The following is a 26,252-nucleotide window of genomic DNA, read 5'->3' as shown; positions in this document are numbered from 1 at the left end:
AACTCATTGTCCTCTAACAAAGGTGACGACGCTTCTCGTTTATATTTTGCTTTTTTATCCAACGTTTCTTCTTTTTTTCCAACATTTTTGTTATCCGGCATTAGATAAGATAGTTTAACAACACATAATCATATTTCTTATCGTATAAATCTTCTTTAAAACACGTATTTTTTTTAATTTTTACGAGACGATAAAAACCATGTTCTCAATGTGTTCAGTCACGTGATCGAAATAATTGTCATGGTTCTCATACTCCAAAAAATTGTCAGTAATGTTATACAAAAATATTTATGTATTGAAATGTTTTAATGATGAAAAATCATAATACATAGTTATTGTTTGAGTTATTGTGCGGGATATATACAAACTGTTAACACAAGTTTTTTGTTGGGCCTTCTCAACTTCTCAATTACAATTATATCAACAATTATCACCTAAATTGAGTGTATTCATAAAAGTTGAAAATATTGATGGTAAAATGTTAAAGGGGTTTGTAAAAAATTTCTTTCAGGTCAGTTTTTGAAATGGTTTGTAAAGCTTATAATGAAAAGCATGTCATTTTCTTTCACTAGATTTTTTCCATGTGTTTTGGACTCTTGGCTAGTCTTGGGTTTTTAATTTTCAAGAAAGTTCAGTATAGCCTCTTTCAAAATGTTGATAGTAGAAGAAAGATACACAATATTGTATTGAATTTATTAAGCTGTGGAAACGTTTGATATAAACTACAATTGGGGAATTCTTAAATCATTGAAAAACTGCCAATATAAGAGTTGTCCATTTTGCTTTCAGATATTTTGAAAAGGTCATTTTTTGTATACCAAATATTTCAGTTTTTATTTACATAGAAGAATAATCAGCAATATATTCAGTAAACTGGTGCAAAATTTTTAGGCACTAAATTTTGATAAATTTGCAATGATTAGAGAACCTAACACTGAACTATTCATAATAGATCAACAACATTCCCAAGTCATTTCATTCCTTTGAATTTTCATATACTGTGTCCATCCTATCTCCATGCATGTTGCATGATACCATTGTTCACATATCTCGCACTCAACCCAACGCATGCCACTTCTCCCTCGCTTATAGCACTTTTTACATAACTCGTCGGAAGACACTTCCGTGGGCAGCAATAGCATGTCTAATTTCCTTTTCCCCTTTACCAGCTGCACTGGGGCTGTATTTGAGTGAGTGGTGACTGTCTGTAATGGAGTTGCAGCTGGTGGTGTATGTCTTTGATCAGTCAGTGAAGTGGATACAGGTGATTCTTAAGTTTCAGATGTAGATCTAGGTGTATGTAATGTTGTCTTGATTTTAGGAGTTGTTGTTGTAGATGTTGTTGAAGATGTGGTAGGTGGTGAATCTTGAGGTTTAGAGGTAGTTCTAGGTGTATGTGATGTTGTCTTGATTTTAGGAGTTGTTGTTGTAGATGTTGTTGAAGATGTGGTAGGTGGTGAATCTTGAGGTTTAGAGGTAGTTCTAGGTGTATGTGATGTTGTCTCGATTTCAGGAGTTGTTGTTGTTGAAGATGTGGTAGGTGTTGAAGGTGCTGTTGTTTCAGCTGGTCTCGGGCATTCCTATACCTCTGAAATAATAAAAGATCATTTTTTTTCATTGTTAACCTATGTTAAAGAGAATGATTTCGCTGTGTTCCATACTATGATAACTTGCTAGACATTACAGACCATCATTAAATAACCATTTTTTTTCAAACAGTTATTTTTTTATTCAGTGAAAATTTACCAATTAAACATGGTGTATGCATTTCATAACTAACATACTTCTCATTGCAATACACTAAAATTGGCAAAAAGCATTGCCCTTTAAACTGTAAATGTGCATGAAAGTGTCTCTTTACAGTCAAACTTGTCTCAGCAACCACCTATTTTTAGCAGCCATTTGCCTTAATCAGCCATTCTGCTTACTTTCACTGTTATTAAAAGAGATTATAATGACCTAAGCCCTGCAGTATTGTCTTTAAAACTTAGTATAACTGCCTAAGCCCTGCAGTATTAAAACTTAGTAAAATATGAGTTCTTTAAGTTAATGAATTTTTATTATTACCTCTGACTAGGTCTGGTTGAAGGTTCTTGGTAGGGATATGAACCATTTTTTTGGTCCTTCCATTATAACCTTTGTCGGCTTGTTTAGGACTGCCCCGTAGTTGCCAATGGTATCTATCTCCCTTATTATAGACTGATCCACTGCCAGAATAGTTCCACCTTTGATGATTGCAGCTGTGTTCATGGTGATTTTTTATTTAGAGAAATAAGGACCATTATTATCGTAAAATTCCTTCAATATTTAACTTTAGTCTATATGCTGTGAAATCGCATGAGAAAATTAAAGTTTTTTTATTCTAATTTTTCTCTGAAAACTGAAAAGGACGGTAACGCTAAACTTCAGATTCGTCTATATGTAACATGTTTAACAAATAATCCTTCATAGTGGCAGTGGATAAGATGTTGCAGGAAAGTTATAATTCAGGTTTGCTTCCCAAAGCAGGCATCTTTGCTTTTGTTGATTTGACATTTTAAGAAAGTTATTATTAGAAACCAAAACTTGAATTCTAATGTTCATAATATGAAAACACTTCAGCTTTAAAGAGAAGTCATTTTAGTCAAAATTAAGAGGTCAGAGCATTTAAGTAATCAAACAAACTACTTAACTTTCACTGAACATGTTTAAATTTCTGTTGGATAAATATTTTATTCATATGTTTAGGCAAATTTGTATTGATTACATACCTCTACATAAATCACAGACTGCACGTCATTGTTTGTTGGGGCTTGTACATTTGGCTCTCTCGGTAGTGTGGCATTTGACAACTGGCGTTTGTAATAAGGAACCATCGTTTCATGAACGTACTCATTCACCACCTTCATGTAACCGTAGCGCCTAGCAAGGTTTAAGATCTAGAATAAAGGGTACTTGTAATATGTCATCAAAGAAAAAATAAACAATATTATGCTACTTTACTCATTATGTCTACCCCCTCTGGGGGAGACATATTGTTTTTGCCCTGTCTGTCCGTCCGTCCGTCTGCCCGCCCGTCCGTCCGTGCGTAAACATTTGCTTGTGACCACTCTAGAGGACACATTTTTCATGGGATCTTTATGAAAATTGGTCAGAATGTTCATCTTGATGATATCTAGGTCAAGTTCGAAACTGGGTCACGTGCGGTCAAAAACTAGGTCAGTAGGTCTAAAAATAGAAAAACCTTGTGACCTCTCTAGAGGCCATATTTTTCATGAGATCTTCATGAAAGTTGGTCTGAATGTTCACTTTGATGATATCTAAATCAAGTTCGAAACTGGGTCATGTGCCATCAAAAACTAGGTCAGTAGGTCAAATAATGGAAAAACCTTGTGACCTCTGTAGAGGCCGTATTTTTCATTGGATCTGCATGAAAATTGGTCAGAAAAATCATCTTGTTGATATCTAGGTCAGTTTTGAAACCGGGTCAACTGCGGTCAAAAACTAGGTCAGTAGGTTAGATAATAGAAAATCCTTGTGACCTCTCTAGAGGTCATATTTTTCATGGGATCTGCATGAAAATTGGTCAGAATGTTCATCTTGATGATATCTAGGTCAAGTTCGAAACTGGGTCTCGTCCGATCCAAGTTCGAAACTGGGTCACGTGCCGTCAAAAACTAGGTCAGTAGGTCAAATAAAAGAAAATCCTTGTGACCTCCCTGGAAGTCATATTTTTCATGGGATCTGCATGAAAATTGGTCAGAATGTTTATCTTGAAGATATCTAGATCTAGTTTGAAACTGGGTCACATGCAATCAAAAACTAAGTCATTAGGTCAAATAATAGAAAAACCTTGTGACCTCTGTAGAGGCCGTATGTTTCATTGGATCTGCATGAAAATTGATCAGAATTTTTATCTTGATGATATCTAGGTCAAGTTTGAAAACGGGTCAACTGCAATCAAAATCTAGGTCAGTAGGTCAAATAATAGAAAATCCTTGTGACCTCTCTAGAGATCATATTTTTCATGGGATCTGCATGAAAATTGGTCAGAATGTTTATCTTGATGATATTTGGGTCAAGTTTGAAACTGGGTTACGTCTGATCCAAAACTAGGTCAGTAGGTCAAATAATAGAAAAACGTTGTGACCACTCTAGAGGCCTTAGTTTTCATGGGATCTGCATGAAAGTTGGATTGAATGTTCATCTTGATGATATCTAGGTCAAGTTCGAAACTAGGTCAACTGCATTCCTAAACTAGGTCAGTAGGTCTAAAAATAGAAAATTCTTGTGACCTCCCTGGAGGTCATAATTTTCATGGGATCTGTATGAAAATTAGTCAGAATGTTCATCTTGATGATATGTAGATCAATTTCGAAACTGGGTCACGTTCGGTCAAAAACTAGGTCAGTAAGTCAAATAATAGAAAAACCTTGTGACCTCTGTAGAGGCCATATTTTTCATGGGAACTGCATGAAAATTGGTCAGAATGTTCATCTTGATAATATCTAGGTCAAGTTATAAACTGGGTCGCATGCGGTCATAAACTAGGTCAGTAGGTCTAAAAATAGAAAAACCTTGTGACCACTCTAGAGGCCATAGTTTTCATCTGCATGAAAGTTGGTCTAAATGTTCATCTTGATGATATCTAGGTCAAGTTTGAAACCGGGTCAACTGCGGTCAAAAACTAGGTCACTAGGTCTCAACATAGAAAGACCTTTTGACCTCTCTAGAGGCCATATTTTTTCAATAGATCTTCATAAAAATTGGTCAGAATTTTTATCTTGATCATATCTAGGTCAAGTTCAGAAGTAGGTCACATGGGCTCAAAAACTAGGTCACTATGTCAAATAATAGAAAAAAACGACATCATACTCAGTTCATGTGGGGGCAGGTGAGCGATTCAGGACCATCATGGTCCTCTTGTTAATGCTCCCTTTCAAGGTGGGCATATTAAAGTCGCACTGTCCATCCGTCCAGTAAATTCTTGTCCTGGCTGTAACTCTTCCATTCATAAAGGGATTTTGAAATATCTTGGCATAAATGTTCACCATAATGAGACGACGTGTCATGCACAAGACTCAGACCTCTAGCTCCAAGGTCAAGGTCACATTAAGAGGTCAAAGGTTAACATGGTCTGTTTCGTATCCGGTCCATAACTCTGCCATCCATGAAGGGATTTTGAAACAACTTGGCATAAATGTTTACCATAATGGGACGACGTGTCATGCACAAGACCCAGACCCCTAGTTTGAATAAATGATCCGCATAATGAGACGATGTGTCATGAGTAAGACCCAGACCCCTAGCTCCAAGGTCAAGCTCGCACTTAGAGGTCAGAGGTTAACATGATCTGTTTCTTGTCCAGTCCATAACTCTGCCATTGATGAAGGGATTTTGAAATTACTTGGCATAAATGTTCCCTATAATGAGATGAGTTGTCATTTGCAAGACCCAGAACCCTAGCTCCAAGGTCAAGGTCACAGAAGTCAAAGGTGTTTCTTGTCTGGTCCATAACTAATAATTTGACACAAAGTTTAACCATATTGAGAAGATTTGTCACGCTTATTACCATAGCCTCTTAGGTCAAGGTCAAGGTCACAAAATGATATGTGATTTTTTTTGCGCATACAACTGTGGCATTCTTGGGCCTACTTCGGGGGCATTTGTCACCAATAGTGACAGCTCTTGTTTTTCATAATTACCCACCAATTTCAAAATGAATGTTATCAGAATTGAATGTTATGAAACAATCAACAACAGTTACTGTAGATTTTTTATATGCAAATTTTTATCCAAATGTTTTGTTATAACATATTGTATATATAGTAAAATGTTGTTTTTCATTGACAGATATCAAATGATTATGTTATATTACAGTAAAGAAAATTAGTTGCCTTCTAGGGGGACTTTATATTGCATGGCAATACTTCATTCACTTGTTTTACACAGTGGTTACACAACCAGGGGTGTTTGTTACCATAATTGCATCACCAAGAAGAATCCATTATTACTGTCAAGAGTTATGACCCTTTAGTTGTTTTCCTTGTGTAGCCTGTATAGACTTCTCAGCATCAAATGAGTTCTGTGTGTTTTCACAAATGAACACCAGAAGAAAGCTATTTATTATATACCTATATAAATTCTGTAAAAAAAGACAGCTTGTATTTCACAATTAAATATGAGCAGGCAGAAAAAAAATCTGTATTGTACCTTTTAAATTCCATATAGTACCTTCCATATTGTATGCTGCCAGACTACTTCCATAAATGTGCATGACTTGATGACCTGACACAGTTCTATAAAAATGCACATAAAAACTTCACTTAGTTCCATTTTAATATTGATAAACATTGAAAATTCCATTCAATAATAAAACAACAAACCAAAAGGTAGAAGTATATAATAAAAGGGTCATTATAACAGTACAGTCAGAGGAATCTTGGTCAGACACTGCTCAGAGCTGAGCAGTAACACCTCAGCATGAACACAGTTATAATTACTCTACAGGCCCTTTGGCCCGCCCGCTTAGCTCAGTAGGTAAGAGCGTTGGTCTACGGATTGCGGGGTCGCGAGTTCGATCCTCGGGCGGGGCGTATGTTCTCCGTGACTATTTGATAAACGACATTGTGTCTGAAATCATTAGTCCTCCACCTCTGATTCATGTGGGGAAGTTGGCAGTTACTTGCGGAGAACAGGTTTGTACTGGTACAGAATCCAGGAACACTGGTTAGGTTAACTGCCCGCCGTTATATGACTGAAATACTGTTGAAAAACGGCGTTAAACCCAAAACAAACAAAACTACAGGCCCTTTGATCTAATATCCCATGACCAGCTAGCTGGTGGTCAGCAATCCTAATGATAGAGTGGGACTGATAAGAATGACAGGCACACTCCAGAAGCTAAACAAGTCAAATGGTTTATCGTGGCCAGAAATTTGTAGAAACCGGACAGAAGTTGCGAAATTGTCATTTGTGCAGGAAAGAAGCGTTTACCATAATGTCCAGTATTGGACAGGTATAGTGACCATGCACGGACACAGCCAATTTTCTCAGAGGGAGTCCGATCCCCTGCCCCTCCTCCTGGAAATTTTTAAATTTAGCACTTCATTTTTTGCATTCAGGGACAGTTTTATGGACTAAACTGTTAAATTTGGGAAAATGATAAAATCAAGCTTTATTGAAGGTAAAATTCTTAGTTTCTTTTAGATAAATAATATGAATTATGTCGGGGTCGTATGTAGCAGCAGCCGCATATACTTTACATGCAGTCCTTATGTTGCCTTTTTCGAAAAACATTTTTCTTTCCTTCTTGTCTTCTTTCCTTTTTTAAAGATTTTCCAGAGGGGGTCCGGACCCCCGGTCCCCCCCCCCCCCCACCCACACACACTTCTGGATCCGCGCATGGTCACATATCATGCTTTCTGTTTATGCAGGTAAACTTGTGTTTGGTTAAATTTCAACAGAGCACAATTGTCTGAACAGTGTACAAACTCATTACTGTTTTTTCAGGCAAGGGTGGAAAAAAAGTGGTAGACAATGAAAGCAGTAACAGTTTTATTAAAAAAAATAAACAATGAGACAAACATTTCCAACATCTTTGGACAGTTCAAAAATCCCATGTTAAACATACGATAAAGCCCGAAACGCGTGAAAATGTTCCGAATGTAAATCGGGTGAAGTACGCGCTCTATGTATAAGATTAGATTGTGCGTCTAGATTGATTAAACTGGGCGAGTCTTTTTACTTATTACTTGAGGATGAAAAAAAAAACGTGTTTTTTAAATGTTGCTCTTAAACAAGGGTGGCGGTTGAACTACTAAAAGTACAACAACAGTTAATTCACAACAAATAGTATGGTATGTTTTATAATCAGTAGAAGCTAGTCGTATTTACGCTTATGAGACCTGTTTCACCCATAAATAAAGAATTCACAGGTCCATCATGAAACAAGGGGCAGGACGTGAAGTGGTTGCACACTTGGTTCAAGCAAGCGAAATGGTTGCAAACTTACAAAATGGCAGATATTTTCTGAAATCATCTCTTGTTCGCTTATTTTTTTATCAGGTAAGTGGGTTTCTATGGTATTTTGAACTCTATGGAAATGTGCATGCATCAGTTCTATGTCTATGCCACACTCGGTTTTGTGTTTCAGCGTTGTAGATTTCGAATTCTCGAAGTTATTGAAGTTATAAAATGGTCATGTCCATGTTTTGATATTTGAATTGCGTCGTTTCTTGCCGTTTGTAACATTCTATTGATCAAACTAGCCTGTTTTTGGGCCCTTAAACGAGGCAAAACAACTAATTGTGAAGAATTCTATAAACGTTTGGCGCTGCATGTTTTAGGGATAGTGCTATACCCAAATAAATCTTGTTCAAGCTATTTTTTGTTGCAAACTTGTACTTCAAGCAATTTCTGTTGCAAACTTTTTCTTGAAAAATAGTGTCCAACTCTCAGAGAATGTTTATTGTGCAACTGGTTGAAGAGGCAAATCATAAATTTCCTCAAAGTTGCAGCAGATAGAGCGAAATTTCATAATTCTATTTCTAATCACGTGTAACGAGGTTTGGGCACAAAACAGTTTTTTTTATAGCCTTTTGTGATTTTGGAATTTCAGTGAAATAATATTAGCGATATTTTGCTATGGTGTGCACTAGCCTTGTGTGTACGAAACCCCAGGTGCACAACTACACATGCTGACCAACATGCCTGTAAAGTTTTGTGACTCTAGGTAGTATACTTTTGGAGCTAGGCGCGACACAACATTAAAACGACCAATTTTTACAAAGTCAGGGGCCATAACTTCTACATGACTGAATGAATCCGGACGCGAAACCCCAGGTGCACAACTACACATGCTGACCAACATTCCTGTAAAGTTTTGTGACTCTACGTCAAATACTTTCAGAGCTACGCGCGACACAACATTTTCGGAAGGACGGACGGACAAGAGCAAATCTGTATGCACTCTTTCACTGCATCAAGGTAATTTTTTGACATTCAATGCACAAAAGCATTACATTGCACAACATTATTCTACTAACTATTTTCATTTAACATTCACTTCATGATAAACGATTTTTTTTTCAAAAGATTTCTGTTTTAACAAACATTCTTAAGCTAATCTTTTCCTTTATTGTACCTACCATCCCTATTTCTTGAAATTTACTCCAAAAATACACAATATTCCTAATTAAATTTAAACAGTTGATATTACTGATAAAACAGATTTTATTAAAAGAACTAAACAGCTTTCAATTAAGCTAATATCAGCTTTGGATTTTCTCTGAACTGGCTACAGTTACAGAATTGAGCAATAATGATATGGTACTCTAGTGTCTTTGGACTGTCAAGTTTGACAGTGGCTATAAAACAGTACAGTCCGCAGTACAGTCCAGGAGATAGGTAAACCTCACAGAAGTATTTCCTCAGCAGTCAAAATGATAAGCAACACAATCATACAGCTCAAACACACACAAATAATGAATAAAAAAATGTCTGTAGGAAGACCACAACCAAACATACTTGTACTTAACCTTCAATAAGTATCAAGATTGTCTTTAAAATGGAAAACTAGAAACTCAGTTGCCAAAATGCTGCCATTCCTAAACAGATGTGCAGGCAGTATGTGGAGGAAAAATCTTGGAGCAGTGTCTAGCACATGAAGAATTTTGAACTAAACAAAAGCTTAAATGCATTCTATTGTATTATATTATATTTGAGACACGGCACAACCAATTTTTGATACACTATTGAACACATTGTGAAAATGATGAAAATGATTACAGGCCCAAAGATTTTAAGTAAATATGTCATTTAGGCAACAGGTTGCTGGACTACCTTAAACTATACAAACACCCCAATCTTTTCTGTTACAATGAAATGATGACTTGGTATCTACAAGACTATATTTTTCCAGAACACTTGTCATTAAATTAAGTTATTATGCCAATCACAATGCAGGACTAAATATGTACTAAACCGACCTGCTGATGAAAATGTTCTTTTGTTGTGTTTCTACAACTAGACAGTAATTCAGTGTATTGAGGAACTGACTCTAAATTGAAATTTTACTTTGTTTAGTAACATGTAATTATTTTAATTTCTTTTAACAACTCCAGCTTAGAAAACAAAAAAAATCCTTTCTGACTGGCCCTTGATATTACATGAAGTATCAAATCTAAACACAAGTTAAGCAAAATGTTTTTCTCCCATCTACCACTGTTAATCTATCCTCATGGCAACAGTAATAGCAAGCTGGCTTAGTGGAATTCCTCCTCAATAGCTGTATTGAACAGACGGATTACTAGAATCCTTCCAATTAGTTGTACAGGACAGATGGCTCTTCTCCCACAATAGCTGGCTGGGACAGATGGCTTAGTGGAATTCCTCCTCAACAGTTGGTTGGGACCTTTAGAAGCTATTTTGACAGCCTACTTGGCTATAAGTATAGGACATTAGACAGCTTGGTGGAATTCCTCCTGCAATAGCTGGATGGGACAGCTGGCATGGTAGAATTCCTCGCAGATATTTATATAATACAGCTTCAGAAAGAAGTGAATGGCTGATGATCTTCCTACATTCTACCATATCATCCCTATTCACTGAAATTTTGTCCAAAAATACATGATGGCCAAATTTACATTGCCCTTACAATGTGTTGATATGGCAGTTTTCATACAAAACCAGTAGCCAGAATTGAACCTTTGCCTTATTCTACCATATCCCTAACAACTACAGGATTTAATCATTAGGCCACACCAAATTGAAAAGTTGTTCATCGGATTTTTTTCTGAAAATATTGAGGCGGCGAGCGAAAAAATAATTTAAATATTTGTTTTTGTTTTTGAGAAAATCAGGAGCGAGCGAAGAGCGAAGAAATATATTTGTCTTGTTTTGGCTCTCGATTAACTAATAAAAACCTTAGAATAGAATGTACAGCCCTTTTACATTAGAAATAATTCACCAGGGATTGAGAAAACATGGGTACATTTTGGTTTGAGTACATTTTGACCTGCAGAAGCACAACAAAGCGAACTCGTGGAAAAAGGTAATAGTATTGGAATACAGTATAGTGTAATCAAATAATGTATGCGTTTGAAAATGCTGTTAGAAAATATGTAATATACAACAATGCATAACCTTAAACCATAATCATGAAATAGATATGTGACTTGAATATTTACTGCTATGAAAATGTAGCATTTTTAGCTCTACTTTTCCGAATCCGATTTTCGAAGTTTTTGATAAAGTCAAGTATCTTACTTGAAACTTAAAATAGCTATTTACTATCAAAGTCTACACCAGGAGAACAGTGTCCATAACTCTAATTTGAATTTTGACAGAATTATGCCACTTTTTAACTTAGATTTTTTTGGTTAAGGTTTTACATAACATCCAATAACTTTGTTACTTTCAAAGCTATTGACTATTATGCCCCTTATACTGGCACTCTAATTCAGAATCAAGCACTGAGAAAAGTCGAACATGCTGTCTTACGGACAGCTCTTGTTCTAACTTTAAACCTTCTTTACGGATTAAATTTGTTGAAATAAAGTCTCAATTAAGGTCTGAAATGGAGATTAACGTGAATTTACATTATTCTACTCGAGGATTGAAAAATTTGAAGATCTAAATTGGTCTGAACACAACTCATAATGTAAATTCCTTACCCCACCCACTTTCGTATTAAATGCTGATCATTTTGACGACAAAAAACAGAAAACAGAAAAGTGATATGCATTAGTATGTATTTACCCTTACCAAAATAATGTAGATTGATGTTATCAAATAAATTAGTGTGCGTTTTCATCCGATTTTCAATGAAATAGGTCCAATTTTTGTAGCAACTCAATTTGGTAAACATTGGAAGAAAATTACGTGACTGCATAAGGGGAAATAACTTTAATGCAACTAAATATAAGTGTCCTAATATATTATAGACGAAATGTATTTATTGTGATTAAAGTCCATTTTAGAACATTCTGGAACTGGAATTATAAGCATTTGTACACTGTTACGTCCGTAAAATGTAGCGCACCAAAAAAAAATTTGCCTTGAATTTTTTCAATGGGGCGAGCGCAAGCCAAAAACAAAAAAAATAATTTTTTTTTGTGTTTCTGAAAATATACGAGCGGCTAAATCCGATGAACAACTTTTTAATTTGGTGTGGCCTTAAAGTGAATATTATTTACTTTTAGGCAGAACTTGAAACTTCAATCTTTTTATTCATTAAGCTGATTTGTCATCTTTATCAGTATTTTTGGCATTTTTCTAATATGTATATTTAGATCTTTTTGTAAAATATTAGTTTAAAAAGTTAAGTAAAAATTTGGTTGGTTTTCAAATTTATTCAGCATTTGTGTTTTTATTTTCCCTTTCAAAGTAAAGGGTGGTCTCATCCTGACGTGTCAGTTATTCTGACGTAATAATTTACTACTAGTAATCTGCTAGACCACTGCTTCCAAGCAAACTATTAAACGAACGTACAGACAGGCTGTTCAAAAAGACAGCGTTAAGTAAACTAAAATTTTATTCCCCACAACATAGGCATTTTGATTAATACCTCCCAATGAATCGTAATACTGGATATCTTTCTTTTTAAAGTTAATGACTGCAAGACACCAGTGTTTGCCAAGATGTACTGGTATGAGAATGTAATCCACAGCCAGAACATCCACACGTCTTGTCCATGTTTTTACTGCAGAGTGACCTCCACTCATCATTTTAGGATAAAAATATGTATTAAAGGCATACACCTTGGAACATCCCTCCTGCTCACCTCTTTCCATCAGTAGATTCATGTAGAAATTGATAACCACATCATTGAGCCAGTTTGAACCAGATAATCTGGCAATATCACCCTTGGTGATCTGAAGGTGGAACTTGTCTACCAGAACTTGATCAGGATTTCCTGGTGACAATGCATTGTTGATCACATTTTCCATTTCACTTGTCAGTTCAGGTAAACTTTCCTGCTCCTCTTCTACAATCTCGACTTCATCTTCCGACAATGACTTTCTCCTTTCATCTTGTGCCTCAGGAAGTTGTCCTTCTTGTTTATGGGCTTGAGCACTGTAATCGGGTGTATGTGATTTAAACTTTCTGTCCCTGACACAATCTTTCTCGGGTTTATCTGGCTCTTTTTCATCTGTAAGATAAATAGTATCTGTTTGTTGTATATCTGTCTGTACTGACGGTATAACTGGTATGGCTGTAAGTTGTATTACTGCTGTATTTTCATGAAACTTTGCCAAAATGTTAATCTTGATGATCTTTAGGTCAAGTTTGAATCTGGGTCATGTGGGGTCAAAATCAAGGTCACCAGATCAAATTTTTTTAAAAAGCTTGTAAACACCATTAAGGCCACATTCATGACTATATCTTCAAGAAACTTGGTTGACCTCAATGATCTTTAGGTCAAGCTAGAATCTGGGTCATATGGGGTCAAAAACAAGGTCACTAGGTTAAATCAAAGGAAAAGCTAGTTAACACTTTAGAGGCCATATTTTTATGACCATTTCTTAATGAAACTGATCAGAATGTTATTCTTGAAGATCTTTAGGTCAAGTTCCAATCTTGGTCAGGTGGGGTCATAAACTAGGTCACCAGGTCAAATCAAAGGAAAAGCTTATTAACTCTTTAGAGATAACAATTTTGGCCCCCTAAAGGTTGGTCATGACCAGCAAATGAGCCATATTGATTCTGAGGTCAGTCAGTCAAAGGTCAAGGTCACAGTGACCTAGAACAGTTAAAGGGTTTCTGGATGATAACTCAAGAACGCCTGTGCCTTGGATCATGAAACATGATAGGAAGGTTGATCATGACTTGCAAATGACCCCTATTGATTTTGAAATCAGTAAGTCAAAGGTCAAGGTCAGAGCGACATGGAACAGTTATTCGATATCCGGATGATAACTCGAAAACTCTTGGTTCTAGGATCATGAAAGTAAATAGGGGGGCTGGTCATGACAGATGACTCCTGTTGATTTTGAAGTCAGTAGGTTAAAGGTAAAGGTCAAAGTGACTCTGAACAGTTAAACCATTTCTGGACGATAACTTGAGAATGCTTGAGTCTAGGATCAGGAAACTTGATAGGGAGCACCAGCAGATGACCCCTTTTGATTCTGAGGTCAGTAAGTCAAAGGTCAAGGTCACAGTGATCCATAACAGTACAACTGTTTCAAGATGATAACTTGAGAATGCTTGCGTCTAGGATCAGGAAACTTGATAGGGAGGACCAAGTTCCGCGAACTCTTGTTTCGATACAGTGTCCGTCTCCTAAATTTACAATGTCCTTATTCCACATTGTGATTCCACATTAATATTTCCTAATATCAATTTGCAACTGAAATTTTAATTTAATTTCTAAATTCTCCTTTTTAGCCTATACAGTCTGAAACCTTGTTAAAAACCTCCTCACTTTGCACCAAAACCTAAATCCCATCTTCCTAACATGCATGCCTAACTCTCCTATCCAATCAAAGCTCTCTATTCAAAATGATATTCCTAAAGATCTATATTAATTACCCAATGTGCAAGACTACAAGATCAAAGATTATAACACCTTCTTGACCAACATTATGTATGAACAGACTGGATGTTGTGTTCTTGCAGACACCAATTTATGCATGGACTAAAAGCATGTGTTTGACTAGTAAGAACTAACTATATAAAATTACCTTTTCCCTTCAGTTATCCAGACCATAGATAATTAAGCTATAAAGTGTATGATTACTGAATATATAACCCTTCCTTAACTTTTGTACTAAAAAACAATTCACAAAATCAATAAACATATTCTAACTCTGTTGCATTACCACCCTATTGCTTCACAAATGGATATGACCTAATCCATACTTAATTTGAACAGGAGCTCATTGAACCTTGATGCATTCAGTAGTTGTACAAAGAATAGAAATTATATCCTCACTATAAACAGAAGTTCTACTGTTCTGGTTCAGCCTTGACCTATAACCTATTGGCCTAAAAATGAACAGGGTTCATCTGCTAGTCAGGATAAACCTCCCCATTAAGTTTCATGATCCTAGGCCCAAGCGTTCTCAAGGTATCGTCCGGAAATGGTTTAACTGTTCTGGGTCAATGTGACCTTCACCTTTGGCCTACTGACCTCAAAATCTACAGGGGTCATCTACTGGTCATGACCAACCTCTCTATCAAGTTTCATGATCCTAGGCCCAAGCATGCTCACGTTATTGTCTGGAAAAGGGTTAAATGTTCCAGGTCACTGTAACCTTGACCCTTGACATACTGACCTCAAAATCTGTAGAGGTCATCTACTGGTCATGACCAATCTCCCTATCAATTTTCCTGATTCTAGTTATCGCCCTGAAACCATTTTACTGCTCTTGGTTACTGTGACCTTGACCTTTGACCTTCTGATCTCAAAACCTACAGGGTCATCTAGTGGTCATGATCAACCTCCCTATCAAATTTCATGATCCTAGGCCTAAGCAAGCTCAGGTTACTGTCTGGAGAAGGTTTAAATGTTCTAGGTCACTGTAACCTTGATCTTTGACCTACTGACCTCAAAATCTGTAGGGGCCATTTGCTGGTCATGATAAACCTCTCAATTATCTTTCATTACCCTTTGTCTAAGCGTTCTCAAGTTATCATCCAGAAGCCGTTTAACTGTTCCTGGCCAGTGTGACCTTGAACATTGACCTAAGGACCTCAAAATCAAAAGGGGACATCTGCTGGCTATGACTAATCTTCCTATTAATTTTCCTGATCCTAGGCCAAAGCATTCTTGAGATATCGCCCAGAAACCATTTTACTGTTCCCAGTCACTGTGACCTTGACCTTTGACATACTGACCTCAAAATCAATATGGGTCATCTGCTGGTCATGACCAACCTCTGTATTAACTTTATGATCCTAAGCCCAAGCATTATTGAGTTATGATCTGGAAACAGATTGGTCTACATTCCAACCGACCGACAGACCGACCAACTTCTGCAAAACATGGAAGGGAGCTGATAATATTGCTTTGCAAGGTAGTCGTTTCAGCACTTACTACAGCACTTGTTTTTACACATTAATTATATCAATCATACTTAAAAGACACCACTAAACCTTACCTCTATCACATGTTCTTTCAGCCTTGTATCCTTTCACCCTGAGTTTTTTCAGTGTCTGAAAATAAAAGAAGTCAGCATTGATATGGAATATTGCTTTTCTAACTCACATGTCACAAAGTGACAAGGTGAGCTTTTGTGATTGTGCATCAGCCGTCTGTTTGTCTGTGTGTAAACATTTGCTTGTGACCACTCTAGAGGTCACATTTTTCATGGGATCTTTATGAAAGTTGGTCAGAATGTTTATCTTGATGATATCTAGGTCAAGTTTGAAACTGGGTCACATGCAGTCGAAAACTAGGTCAGTAAGTCTAAAAAAAGAAAAACCTTGTGACCTCTTTAGAGGCCATACTTTTCAATGATCTTCATAAAAGTTGGGAGAATGTTAACCTTGATAATACCTAGGTCAAGTTTGAAACTTGGTTACGTGCCATCAAAAACTAGGTCAGTAGGTCAAATAATAAAAAAAACTTGTGACCTCTCTAGAGGCCATATTTTCCATGGGATCTGTATGAAAGTTGGTCTGAATGTTTATTTTGATGATATCTAGGTCAGTTTTGAAACAGGGTCAACTGCGGTCAAAAACTAGGTCAGTAGGTCTAAGAATAGAAAAACCTTGTGACCTCTCTAGAGGCCATACTTTTGAATGGATCTTCATGAAAATTGGTCAGAATGTTTACCTTGATGATATCTAGGTCAGGTTCGAAACTAGGTCATGTGCCGTCAATAACTAGGTCTGCAGGTCAAATAATAAAAAACCTTGTGACCTCTCTAGAGGCCATATTTTTCATGGGATCTGTATGAAAGTCAGTCTGAACGTTCATCTTGATGATATCTAGGTCAAGTTCGAAACTTGGTTAACTGCGGTCAAAAACTAGGGTCAGTAGGTCTAAAAAATAGAAAAACCTTTCGACCTCTCTTGAGGCCATACTTTTCAATGGATCTTCATGAAAATTGGTCTGTATATTCACCTTGATGGTATCTAGGTAAAATTCAGAACTGGGTCACCTGTGAAACTAGGTCAGTAAGTATAAAAATAGAAAAAACCGTGTGACCTCTCCAGAGGCCATATTTTTCATGAGATCTTCATGAAAATAGGTGAGAATGTTCACCTTGATGATATCTAGGTCACATTTAAAACTGGGTCACATGCCTGCAAAAACTAGGTCTTTAGGTCAAATAATAGAACAAGAGGGCTATGAAGGCCCTGTATCGCTCACCTGACCTAATGACCTAAAGATCATCAAGATTAACATTCTGGCCAAGTTTCATTAAGATACGGTCATAAATGTGACCTCTAACGTGTTTCTAATAAACTTTGATAATGTGGCAGTTGACCTCAATACAATCGACACTGTTTATTCTTCAGTTCAGGTCAATCCAATATTTGCTTTACAATTGATCTATGATGGATTATCTTCGAACACCCCTGAACTTACTGAACTCAACTGCCACATTATCAAAGCTTATTAGTAACTAGCTATTCCTTTGATTTGACCCCGTGACCTAGTTTTTGACCCGACATTAACCAGATTCGAACTTGACCTAAAGATCATCAAGTTTAACATCCTGACTTAAGTTTTAAGAAGATACAGTCATAAATGTGGCCTCTGAGGTGTTAACAAGCTTTGCCTTTCATATGACCTAGTGACCTAGTTTTTGACCCCACCTGACCCAGATTTAAACTTGACCTATAGATAATCAAGATTAATTTTCTGACCAAGTTTCATTAAGATATGGTCATAAATGTGGCCTCTGAAGTGTTAACTAGCTTTTCCTTTGATTTGAACTGGTGACCTAGTTTTTGACCTGACATGACCCAAACTTGACCTAAAGATCATCAAGATTAACATTCTGACTAAGTTTCATGAAGATACAGTCATAAATGTGGCCTCTAAAGTGTTAGCAAGCTTTTTTTTTATATGACCTGGTGACCTAGTTTTTGATCCCACCTGACCGAGATTCAAGCTGGACCTTAAGATCATCAATATTAACTAGGGATGGGAACGAATATTCGAACATGAAAATCAAATTCGAATATTCGTAAATTATTGTAATTATTTTTTTCAAAATAAGTATCATTGATTTTGGGCAATATGGGCATGCTAATTCTACAGAATAAAACCATGTCATGTTAGTTTATCGCGTATCAAAAGATGTCCAATTAACAAGAAAATAGCAATGCATAACTGGCAGGGGCCATCGTTACGGATTAACAGTTTGCAACAGGCGTCAATGTGTCAGATGCATGTCAAAAGATGTCCAATTAACAAGAAAATTGCAATGCATAATTACCTGGGATCATCGCTACGGATTAACAGTTTGTATTAGGCGCAAATGTGATATATTTTTATCTTTTGTTCATTTTTATTGGCGCCTGTTTTATGTAATAAGTTGTAGATTTTTTTTTTCCAAAACAATACCAAACTTGTAGATATTGTCGATCTTTTCACAATATTTTGTACGACGTTTCAGACCATCCGCAGAATCGGTTTTCATAAGCAATCGGCCGTATTCGAATTACACATTGAAGTAGTTAATAATAAAATCAAGAAAAACATATGATTGATGCATAAGTTCATGTTGAAGGAGGTTTATGTCTGCCTTACTTGCTTTTACGCGCCGATTGAAAATTTTCAAAATGGCGGCGGTAATACGACAGCGTGTCACGTGTTTAAATGGGGCGACCTGCTATATTTAGATAAAATTGCGACGGTCTAAATTATAATCGTTATGATTTTTTGTATCATTTTGAAGCTAAAACACTGAATTAGTTAAATATGTTGATGATTATACTGACAGAATCGTGAAATAAAACGCTAGGACCGGCGGGTTTTGCTATGTAAGATCGGGTTACCCGAAACAAACATTTTTTGGCCTTATTTAAGATGATCCACGCTTTAAACAAATGAATACGTTGTGTATATGCCAATCACTTAGTAAAAATTTAAAGCTTACATTAAACTAACCGAATACTCGAATATATTCGAATATGGCAAACCGAATATTCGAATATTGATTTCAGTATTCGTTCCAGTCCCTAATATTAACATTCTGACCCTGTTTAGTAAAGATACATCATAAATGTGGCCTTTACAGTGTTAACAAGCTTTTCCTGTGATTGACCTGGTGACCTAGTTTTTGAAGCCAGATGACCCAATATCCAGTTCCAAGACTTTATTGAGGATAACACTCTGATCAAGTTTCATTAAGAATTGGCCAAAATTGTGACCTCTAGAGTGTTGACAAGCTTTTCTTTTGATTTGACCTGGTGACCTAGTTTTTGACCCAAGATGACTCAGGTGAGCAAAAAACTTTGTGACCTCTACAGAGGCCATATTTTTCAATGGATCTTTCAGGACCCTCATGGTCCTCTTGTCTTAAAATAGATACTGAAAACAAGTTTTGTGTCCACTCAATGTCCATGGTGTGACATGTGTCATCCATCGTCCGTCAACATTTTCTAAAAAAAAACTTCTTGAAAACCACTGGATAGAATTACACCAAACTTCACAGGAATGATCCTTAGGTGGACAGCTTTTAAGTGTTCAAAGAATTTTATTCCATTTATAACTCTGGTTGCCATGGCTACTAAACAGAACAAGAGGGCCATGAAGGCCCCGTATCGCTCACCTGACCTATTGACTTGAAAACCATCAAGATTAACATTCTGACCAAGTTCATTAAGATATGGTATAAATGTGGCCTCTAAAGTGTAAACTAGCTTTTCTTTTAATTTGACCTAGCTTTTGACCAGATTTGACCCAGATTCAAACTGGACCTTGAAATCATCAAGATTACCATTCTGACCAAGTTTCATGAAGATACAGTCATAAATGTGGCCTCTATAGTGTTAACAAGCTTTTCCTTCGATTTGCCCTAGTGACCTACTTTTTGAACCCACCTGACCCAAATTTGAATTTGACCTATAGATCATCAAGATTAACATTCTGACCTAGTTTCATTAAGATATTTCATAAATGTGGCCTCTACAGTGTATAAACTAGCTTTTCCTTTGATTTGACCTGGTGACCTAGTTTTTGATCCTTCATGACCCAGATTCAAACTGGACCTTGAGAATATCAAGATTATCATTTTGAACAAGTTTCATAAAGATACAGTCATAAATGTGGCCTCTACAGTGTTAACAAGCTTTACCTTTGATTTGACTCAGTGATCTAGTTTTTGACCTGATATGACCCAGGTTCGAACTTGACCTAAAGATATGAACATTAACATTCTGACTAAGTTTCACTAAGATACAGTCATAAATGTGGCCTCTAGAGTGTTTACAAGCTTTTCCTTTGATTTGACCTAGTGACCTAGTTTTTGACCCCAACTGACCCAGATTTGAACTTGACCTATACAGCCTCAAGACTAACATTCTGACCAAGTTTCATTAAGATATGGTCATAAATGTGGCCTCTACGTGACCTAGATTCAAACTAGACCTTGAGATCATCAAGATTAAAATTCTGACCAAGTTTCATGAAGATCCAGTCATGAATGTGGCCTCTACAGTGTTAACAAACTTTCCTTTGATTTGACCTGGTGACATAGTTTTTGACCCCAGCTGACCGAATATCAAACTCGTCCAAGACTTTATTGAGGGTAACATTCTGACCAAGTTTCATTAAAATTGGGCCACAATTGTGACCTCTAAGAGCGTTAACAAGCTTTTCCTTTGATTTGACCTGGTGACCTAGTTTTTAACCCCAGATAACCCAATATCAAATTCATCCAAGATTTTATTAAGGGTAAGATTTTGACCAAGTTTCTTTAAGATTGGGCCAAAATTGTGACCTCTAGAGTGTTAACAAGCTTTTCCTTTGATTTGACCTGGTGACCTAGTTTTTAACCCCAGATAACCCAATATCGAACTCATCCAAGATTTCATAAAGGGTAACATTCTGACCTGGTTTCATTAAGATTGGCTCAAATTTGTGACCTCTAGAATGTTAACAGTCAAACTGTTGACGACGTCAATGATGGACGACGACGGGCACTGGGCGATCACAAAAGCTCACCTTTGAGCATTTCCTGCTCAGGTGAGCTAAAAACATTAAAAATCTTCTTGTCCAAAACCGAAAGGTGTAGAGCCTTGATACTTGCATCATCTTATGATCCTCTATCAAGATTGTTCACATTGTGCCCCAGGGGTGAAAAGAGGCCCCGCCTGGGGGGGTCACAAGTTTTACATAGACTTATATTGTAAACAAGAGGGCCATGAAGGCCCTGTATTGCTCACCTGACCTATTGACCCTAAAGATCATCAAGATTAACATTCTGACCAGGTTTCATTAAGTTATGGTCATAAATGGGGTCTCTAAAGTGTTAACTAGCTTTTCCTTTGATTTGACCCAGTGACCAATATCAAACTCTCTGAGATTTTATCAAGGGTAACATTCTGACCAAGTATATTAAGATTGGGCCAAAATTGTGACCTCTAGAGTGTTAACAGTCAAATTGTTAAAGACAGATGAAGACAGACACAGGGCGATCACAAAAGCTCACCTTTGAAAATCTTCTTTTCTAAAACCATAAGACCTAGGGCTTTGATATTTTGTATATAGCATTGCCTTGTGGTCATCTACCAAACTTGTTCAAATTATTACCCTGGAGTGAAGAGGCCCTGCCCTGTGGGTCTCAAGTTTTACATAGACTTGTATAGGAAAAATACTTTTTGTCTGTTGCCTTTCCTAGTGTTTCTCTATCAAAATTGCTCAAATTATGTCCCTAGAGTAAGAAGAGGCCCTGCCCTGGGGGTACCAAGTTTAACATAGACTTATATAGGAAAAAAAACAACATCTTCTTGTATGAAAGTTGAAGGACTAGGCCTTTGATATTTGGTATGTAGCACTGCCTGGTGGATCTCTAGCAAGTTTGTTCAAATTTTGCCCCTGGGATGAAAAAAGACCCCGCCCTTGGGGTCACTTGTTATAACTATAAGTTATGTAGGAAAAAAAATACATAAAAAATTTTCAGATATATACCTAGACTGTTTAATTATAATTACCTGATGACCACAAGAGATTAGGGATCACTTGACTGTGACCTTGTCCAACTGACCTACTTTCTTGTTTTAGCTCACATGAGCACTAAGTGCTCAAGGTGAGCTTTTGTGATTGCCCTGTGTCCATCATCAGTGGTCCATTGTCAACAATTTGGCTGTTAACACTCTAGAAGTCACAATTTTAGCTTAATCTTAATGAAACTTGGTCAGAATGTTACCCTTAACTCCTTCAGGGGCCGAAATGCAACTAAAGGCACTATATTTTCTACCCCTGTAGCGTCGATATCCGACTATACGCGTGTTATCAGGACTCCCCAGGACGGCGATTGACAAGTATAGTCACGGCAATTACGTCACGTACTTGTTAATTTTTGATAATCCTGATAAAAGCAAAATTATTTTGCATACCTGCTATTATTTCTTAGATGTTATAATTATTAATTATGCTAATAATTAGTTTCCTTGTTTTGTTAAAATGAATGCTTGTAAATATGCATTAAAAGAAATAAAACAAGAGCTGTCACAGGAGACAGCGCGCTCGACTATTTCGATGCTGGATAGTGAAACTGGGCACATCTGAGGAAACTAGAGCAGTCCCTGGATTGTTTAATGACTCCAGTTGTGGATGAAGATATTGCACAATAGCCTGAGTCTATGTCAAAAATATCAACTTAAAGTAATAAGAGAGGTAAAGATAAAATGTATCAAAACACTATATAAGTATATCCTAAGCAAAAAGGGGCATAATTCATTAAATTTTGGTGCCAGAGTTATGCACCTTGTGTCATATGGTGTGGGTGATGATGTTGAACAACTCTTTTAAGTTTGAATCAAATCCATTCAGTAATAACAGAGACAGAGTGAAAGTGCATCAAAACTTTAATCTAAAATTTTAAGTAAAAAGACGGAATAATTAATGAAAAATTGTGCCAGAGTTATGCATCATGTCATATGATGTGGGTGATGATGCTGAACAACTATTTTAAGTTTGAATCAAATCTATTCAGTAATAACAGGTAGAGTGAAAGTGCACCAAAACTTTAACCTGAAATTCTAAGTAAAAAGGGGGAATAATTCATGAAATATTGGTGCCAGAGTTATGCACCTTGTGTCATATGATGTGGGTGATGATGTTGAACAACTATTTTAAGTTTGAATCAAATCCATTCAGTAATAACGGAGATAAGTTAAAAAAAAGAGAAAGTGCACCAAAACTTTAACCTGAAAATCTCTATGATAAAGGGGAATAATTCATGAAATATTGGTACCATAGTTATGGCCCTTATGTCAGATGATGTGGATGTTGATGAGGAATAAGCATTTCAAGTCTGAATCAAATCCATCAAGTAATTACAGAGATAAGTTAAAAAAAGAGAAAGTGCACCAAAACTTTAACCAAGGTGGGGACGTGGAAAGATGCCGACGCCGGGGCGAGTAGGATAGCTCTCCTTTTACTTCGTATAGTTGAGCTAAAAAGACAAACTCCGCTGTGTTTCGTTCATACTGTATTTCAAAAGATTAAAATATTGACGGCTACCAGAGATTTTTCTTACATTGAAGAAAATATTCATTATCATGCTGATTTTGACGTATCAGTTCCATCGGCTGTTGATTGCAACAATGAAATTTCATTATCAGAAAAGTGAATGGTCGGAAAATGTTAAGTTTTAGATAGCTGAAATATTTGTACACTTACATCGCATTAAATTCAAATGGATTAAAATAACACTTCAAAACATGTTTCATACATAAAAATGTGTGTAAATAAACGTTTTTTGTAAATTTAATAATTCTTCAAAGATGAGTGTAAATATTACAACTTAACTGTCTCAGTGCGTGTCACACAACGTTTGTGTAAATGTTTAGAAATTAAATAATTATACATCAAAATAAACCATCGATAATCAGTCAAAAATGAGTGTTACTTTTGAGTACTGCTGATGTAAATACCCTGTGATAACAATGTATTTCTATTTATTGGAATTTAATGTGTTTACATGTGAAAAAAGTAATGAAATCGGAAATGTTCAAATATTTATTAAACGCAACAGGTGTGTAAAAATGGTGAATTTCGCATAATTTCGGTTGACTGCCTGCAAGTGTGATTATGATAAAATCAGATAATGTTCTTCGACGTCAGGTGGTTATTCTTACCTCGCTGCCGCATGTATATTATGATATTGGCCTCAGGGAGTTGATATAATCTTGGACGACCTTGATATTAGGACATCTGGGGTCAAAAACTAGATCATCAGGTCAAATCAAAGGAAAAGCTTGTTAACTCTCTAGAGGTCACAGTTTTGGCCAAAATCTTGATGAAACTTAGTCAGAATGTGACCTTTAATAAAATCTTTAATCATGAGTTTGATAATGGGTCATCTTGGGTCAAAAACTAGGTCAACAGGTCAGATCAAAGGAAAAGCTTGTTAACACTCTAGAGGTTGCAATTTTGGCCCAAACTTATGTTGCTATCTTCATGAAACTTGTTAAGAATATTTATCTTGATGATTCCAAGGCCAAGTTTTACAGGTAAATGACTGATTGAATTTCATTTGTTTGTGAAATTATTTTTATCTGTCTTTGCACATCTTGATTGCGCAACCAAAACAGATGAATTCTGAAGCTTCATTGGTTTAAAGCAGATTTTTAGCTCTTGTGATCACCCTCTGTCCGTCGTCAACAATTTGACTGTTAACAATCTAGAGATCACAATTTTGGCGTAATCTTAATGAAGCTTGGTTAGAATGTTACCCTCAATAAAATCCTGGATGAGTTTGATATTGGGTCATCAGGTGTCAAAAACTAGGTAACCAGATCAAACAGGGGAAAAGCTTAACAGTCTAGAGGTCACAATTTTGGCCCAATCCAGATGAAACTTGGTCAGAATGTTACCCTCAATAAAATCCTGGACGAGAAAATTATTGGGTCATCTGGGGTCAAAAACTAGGTCACCAGGTCAAATCAAAGGAAAAAGTTGTTAACACTGAAAAGGCCACATTTATGAGTGTATTTTCATGAAACATGCTCAAAATGTTAATGATCTCAAGGTCTAGTTTTAATCTGGGTCATTTAGGGTAAAAAAACTAGGTCACCAGGTCAACTCAAAGGAAAAGCTAGTTAACCCGCTAAAGGCCATATTATTGACTGTAACTTCATGAAACTTAGAATGTTAATCTTGATGATCTTTAGGTCAAGTTCGAATCTTGGTCATGTGGGATCAAAAACTAGGTTTCCGGGTAAAGTCAAAGGAAAATCTAGTTAACACTTTAGAAGCTACATTTATGACCATATCTGTATAAATATTAATGATTTTATAGTAACTTGCAAAAAAACTAAATTTCACTTTGCAGAAAAAGTCAGGTTGCAACATACCTCATCGATGTTTATTGTTTCAATGAAACAATATCCTTTGAATTTTCCATCTGGAGCTTTTTTCAATGGTATCCCAGTAAATTTTATGTTGCTGCAGGCCAGCAACTTGTAAACCTGAAAATGCATTAGACAGTTATAGAAGCTGGTAACAAAAGATGAACTGTTAATTTTAAATACATTTTATCAACCCCATATCCCTTTTGGGCCTCACACAGAGTGAAACTGGCTTATCAGTAACACTGGTCAGTGCAGATTTATCAATAACACAGGCAAGTCTTCTTATTGAGTCAGATATTAAAATAAAAATTTCAAGTGTAAACTGAATTGTAGGATGATCGAAATTGCAGACAAACTGGTAAGAATTTTTTGACAATTTCATACTTTTCTTTCAGATAAATGAGTGTTCCCATTATTGGGAGCATTCTATACCGATATTTCTCGATAAATGGTGACCTCATTTCAGGTGCCATTAATACACGGCTACTAGACACTAGCGCCACCACCAAATTGTGGTGATAAGGAAAAGAGCTATCGACATTTCCGTGGTGCAGCTATCGCCCGTTTCTACTTGTAAACACGTGAGTAAAATTTATATTTTATCTTATATTTTTATAGATAGAACTTTTTTTCAAAAATCGGAGAATGTAGTTCTGTGTAACAACACTTTTACTACAGGTTGGCTGTAATTTCATTAAAATAATATGCAAATTGTGGAGTCAGGAGCTTTTCTCCCGAATCTGACAGTGGCACATTTTCATATCGGCCAGTATTCGAACACCATTCCGATG

At 36.3% G+C, this 26,252-nt stretch overlaps 1 protein-coding gene across 1 annotated transcript; it reads right to left on the bottom strand.

The window, feature by feature from the left end:
• Positions 1–10,924: 10,924 nt before the first annotated feature.
• LOC123549922 (sentrin-specific protease 1-like) lies at positions 10,925–25,874 on the bottom strand. Its single transcript, XM_053546925.1, has 4 exons — positions 25,818–25,874; positions 25,465–25,578; positions 16,083–16,137; positions 10,925–13,132 (listed from the first exon to the last, which is right to left on the bottom strand). Exons 1-4 carry the CDS (start codon positions 25,872–25,874, stop codon positions 12,483–12,485), a joined length of 876 nt encoding a protein of 291 aa, XP_053402900.1. The 3' UTR covers positions 10,925–12,482.
• Positions 25,875–26,252: the final 378 nt, after the last annotated feature.

This window comes from Mercenaria mercenaria, chromosome 6, assembly GCF_021730395.1.
Source record: "Mercenaria mercenaria strain notata chromosome 6, MADL_Memer_1, whole genome shotgun sequence".
In the NCBI taxonomy this organism is placed as follows: Eukaryota; Metazoa; Mollusca; class Bivalvia; order Venerida; family Veneridae; genus Mercenaria; species Mercenaria mercenaria.
Note: the sequence above shows the minus strand (reverse complement) of the source record. Positions and strands in the feature narration are given on the sequence as shown.

Bases quoted from the DNA above. Each gene is read 5' to 3' on its own strand.
- LOC123549922 (XM_053546925.1), bottom strand. From the start codon at position 25,874: ATGGGAACACTCATTTATCTGAAAGAAAAGTATGAAATTGTCAAAAAA. The intron at 16,138-25,464 runs GTATGTTGCAAC...TTTTATTTTCAG, and splicing joins AAACAATAAACATCGATGAG to ACACTGAAAAAACTCAGGGT. The intron at 13,133-16,082 runs GTAAGGTTTAGT...TTTATCTTACAG, and splicing joins TGAAAGAACATGTGATAGAG to ATGAAAAAGAGCCAGATAAA.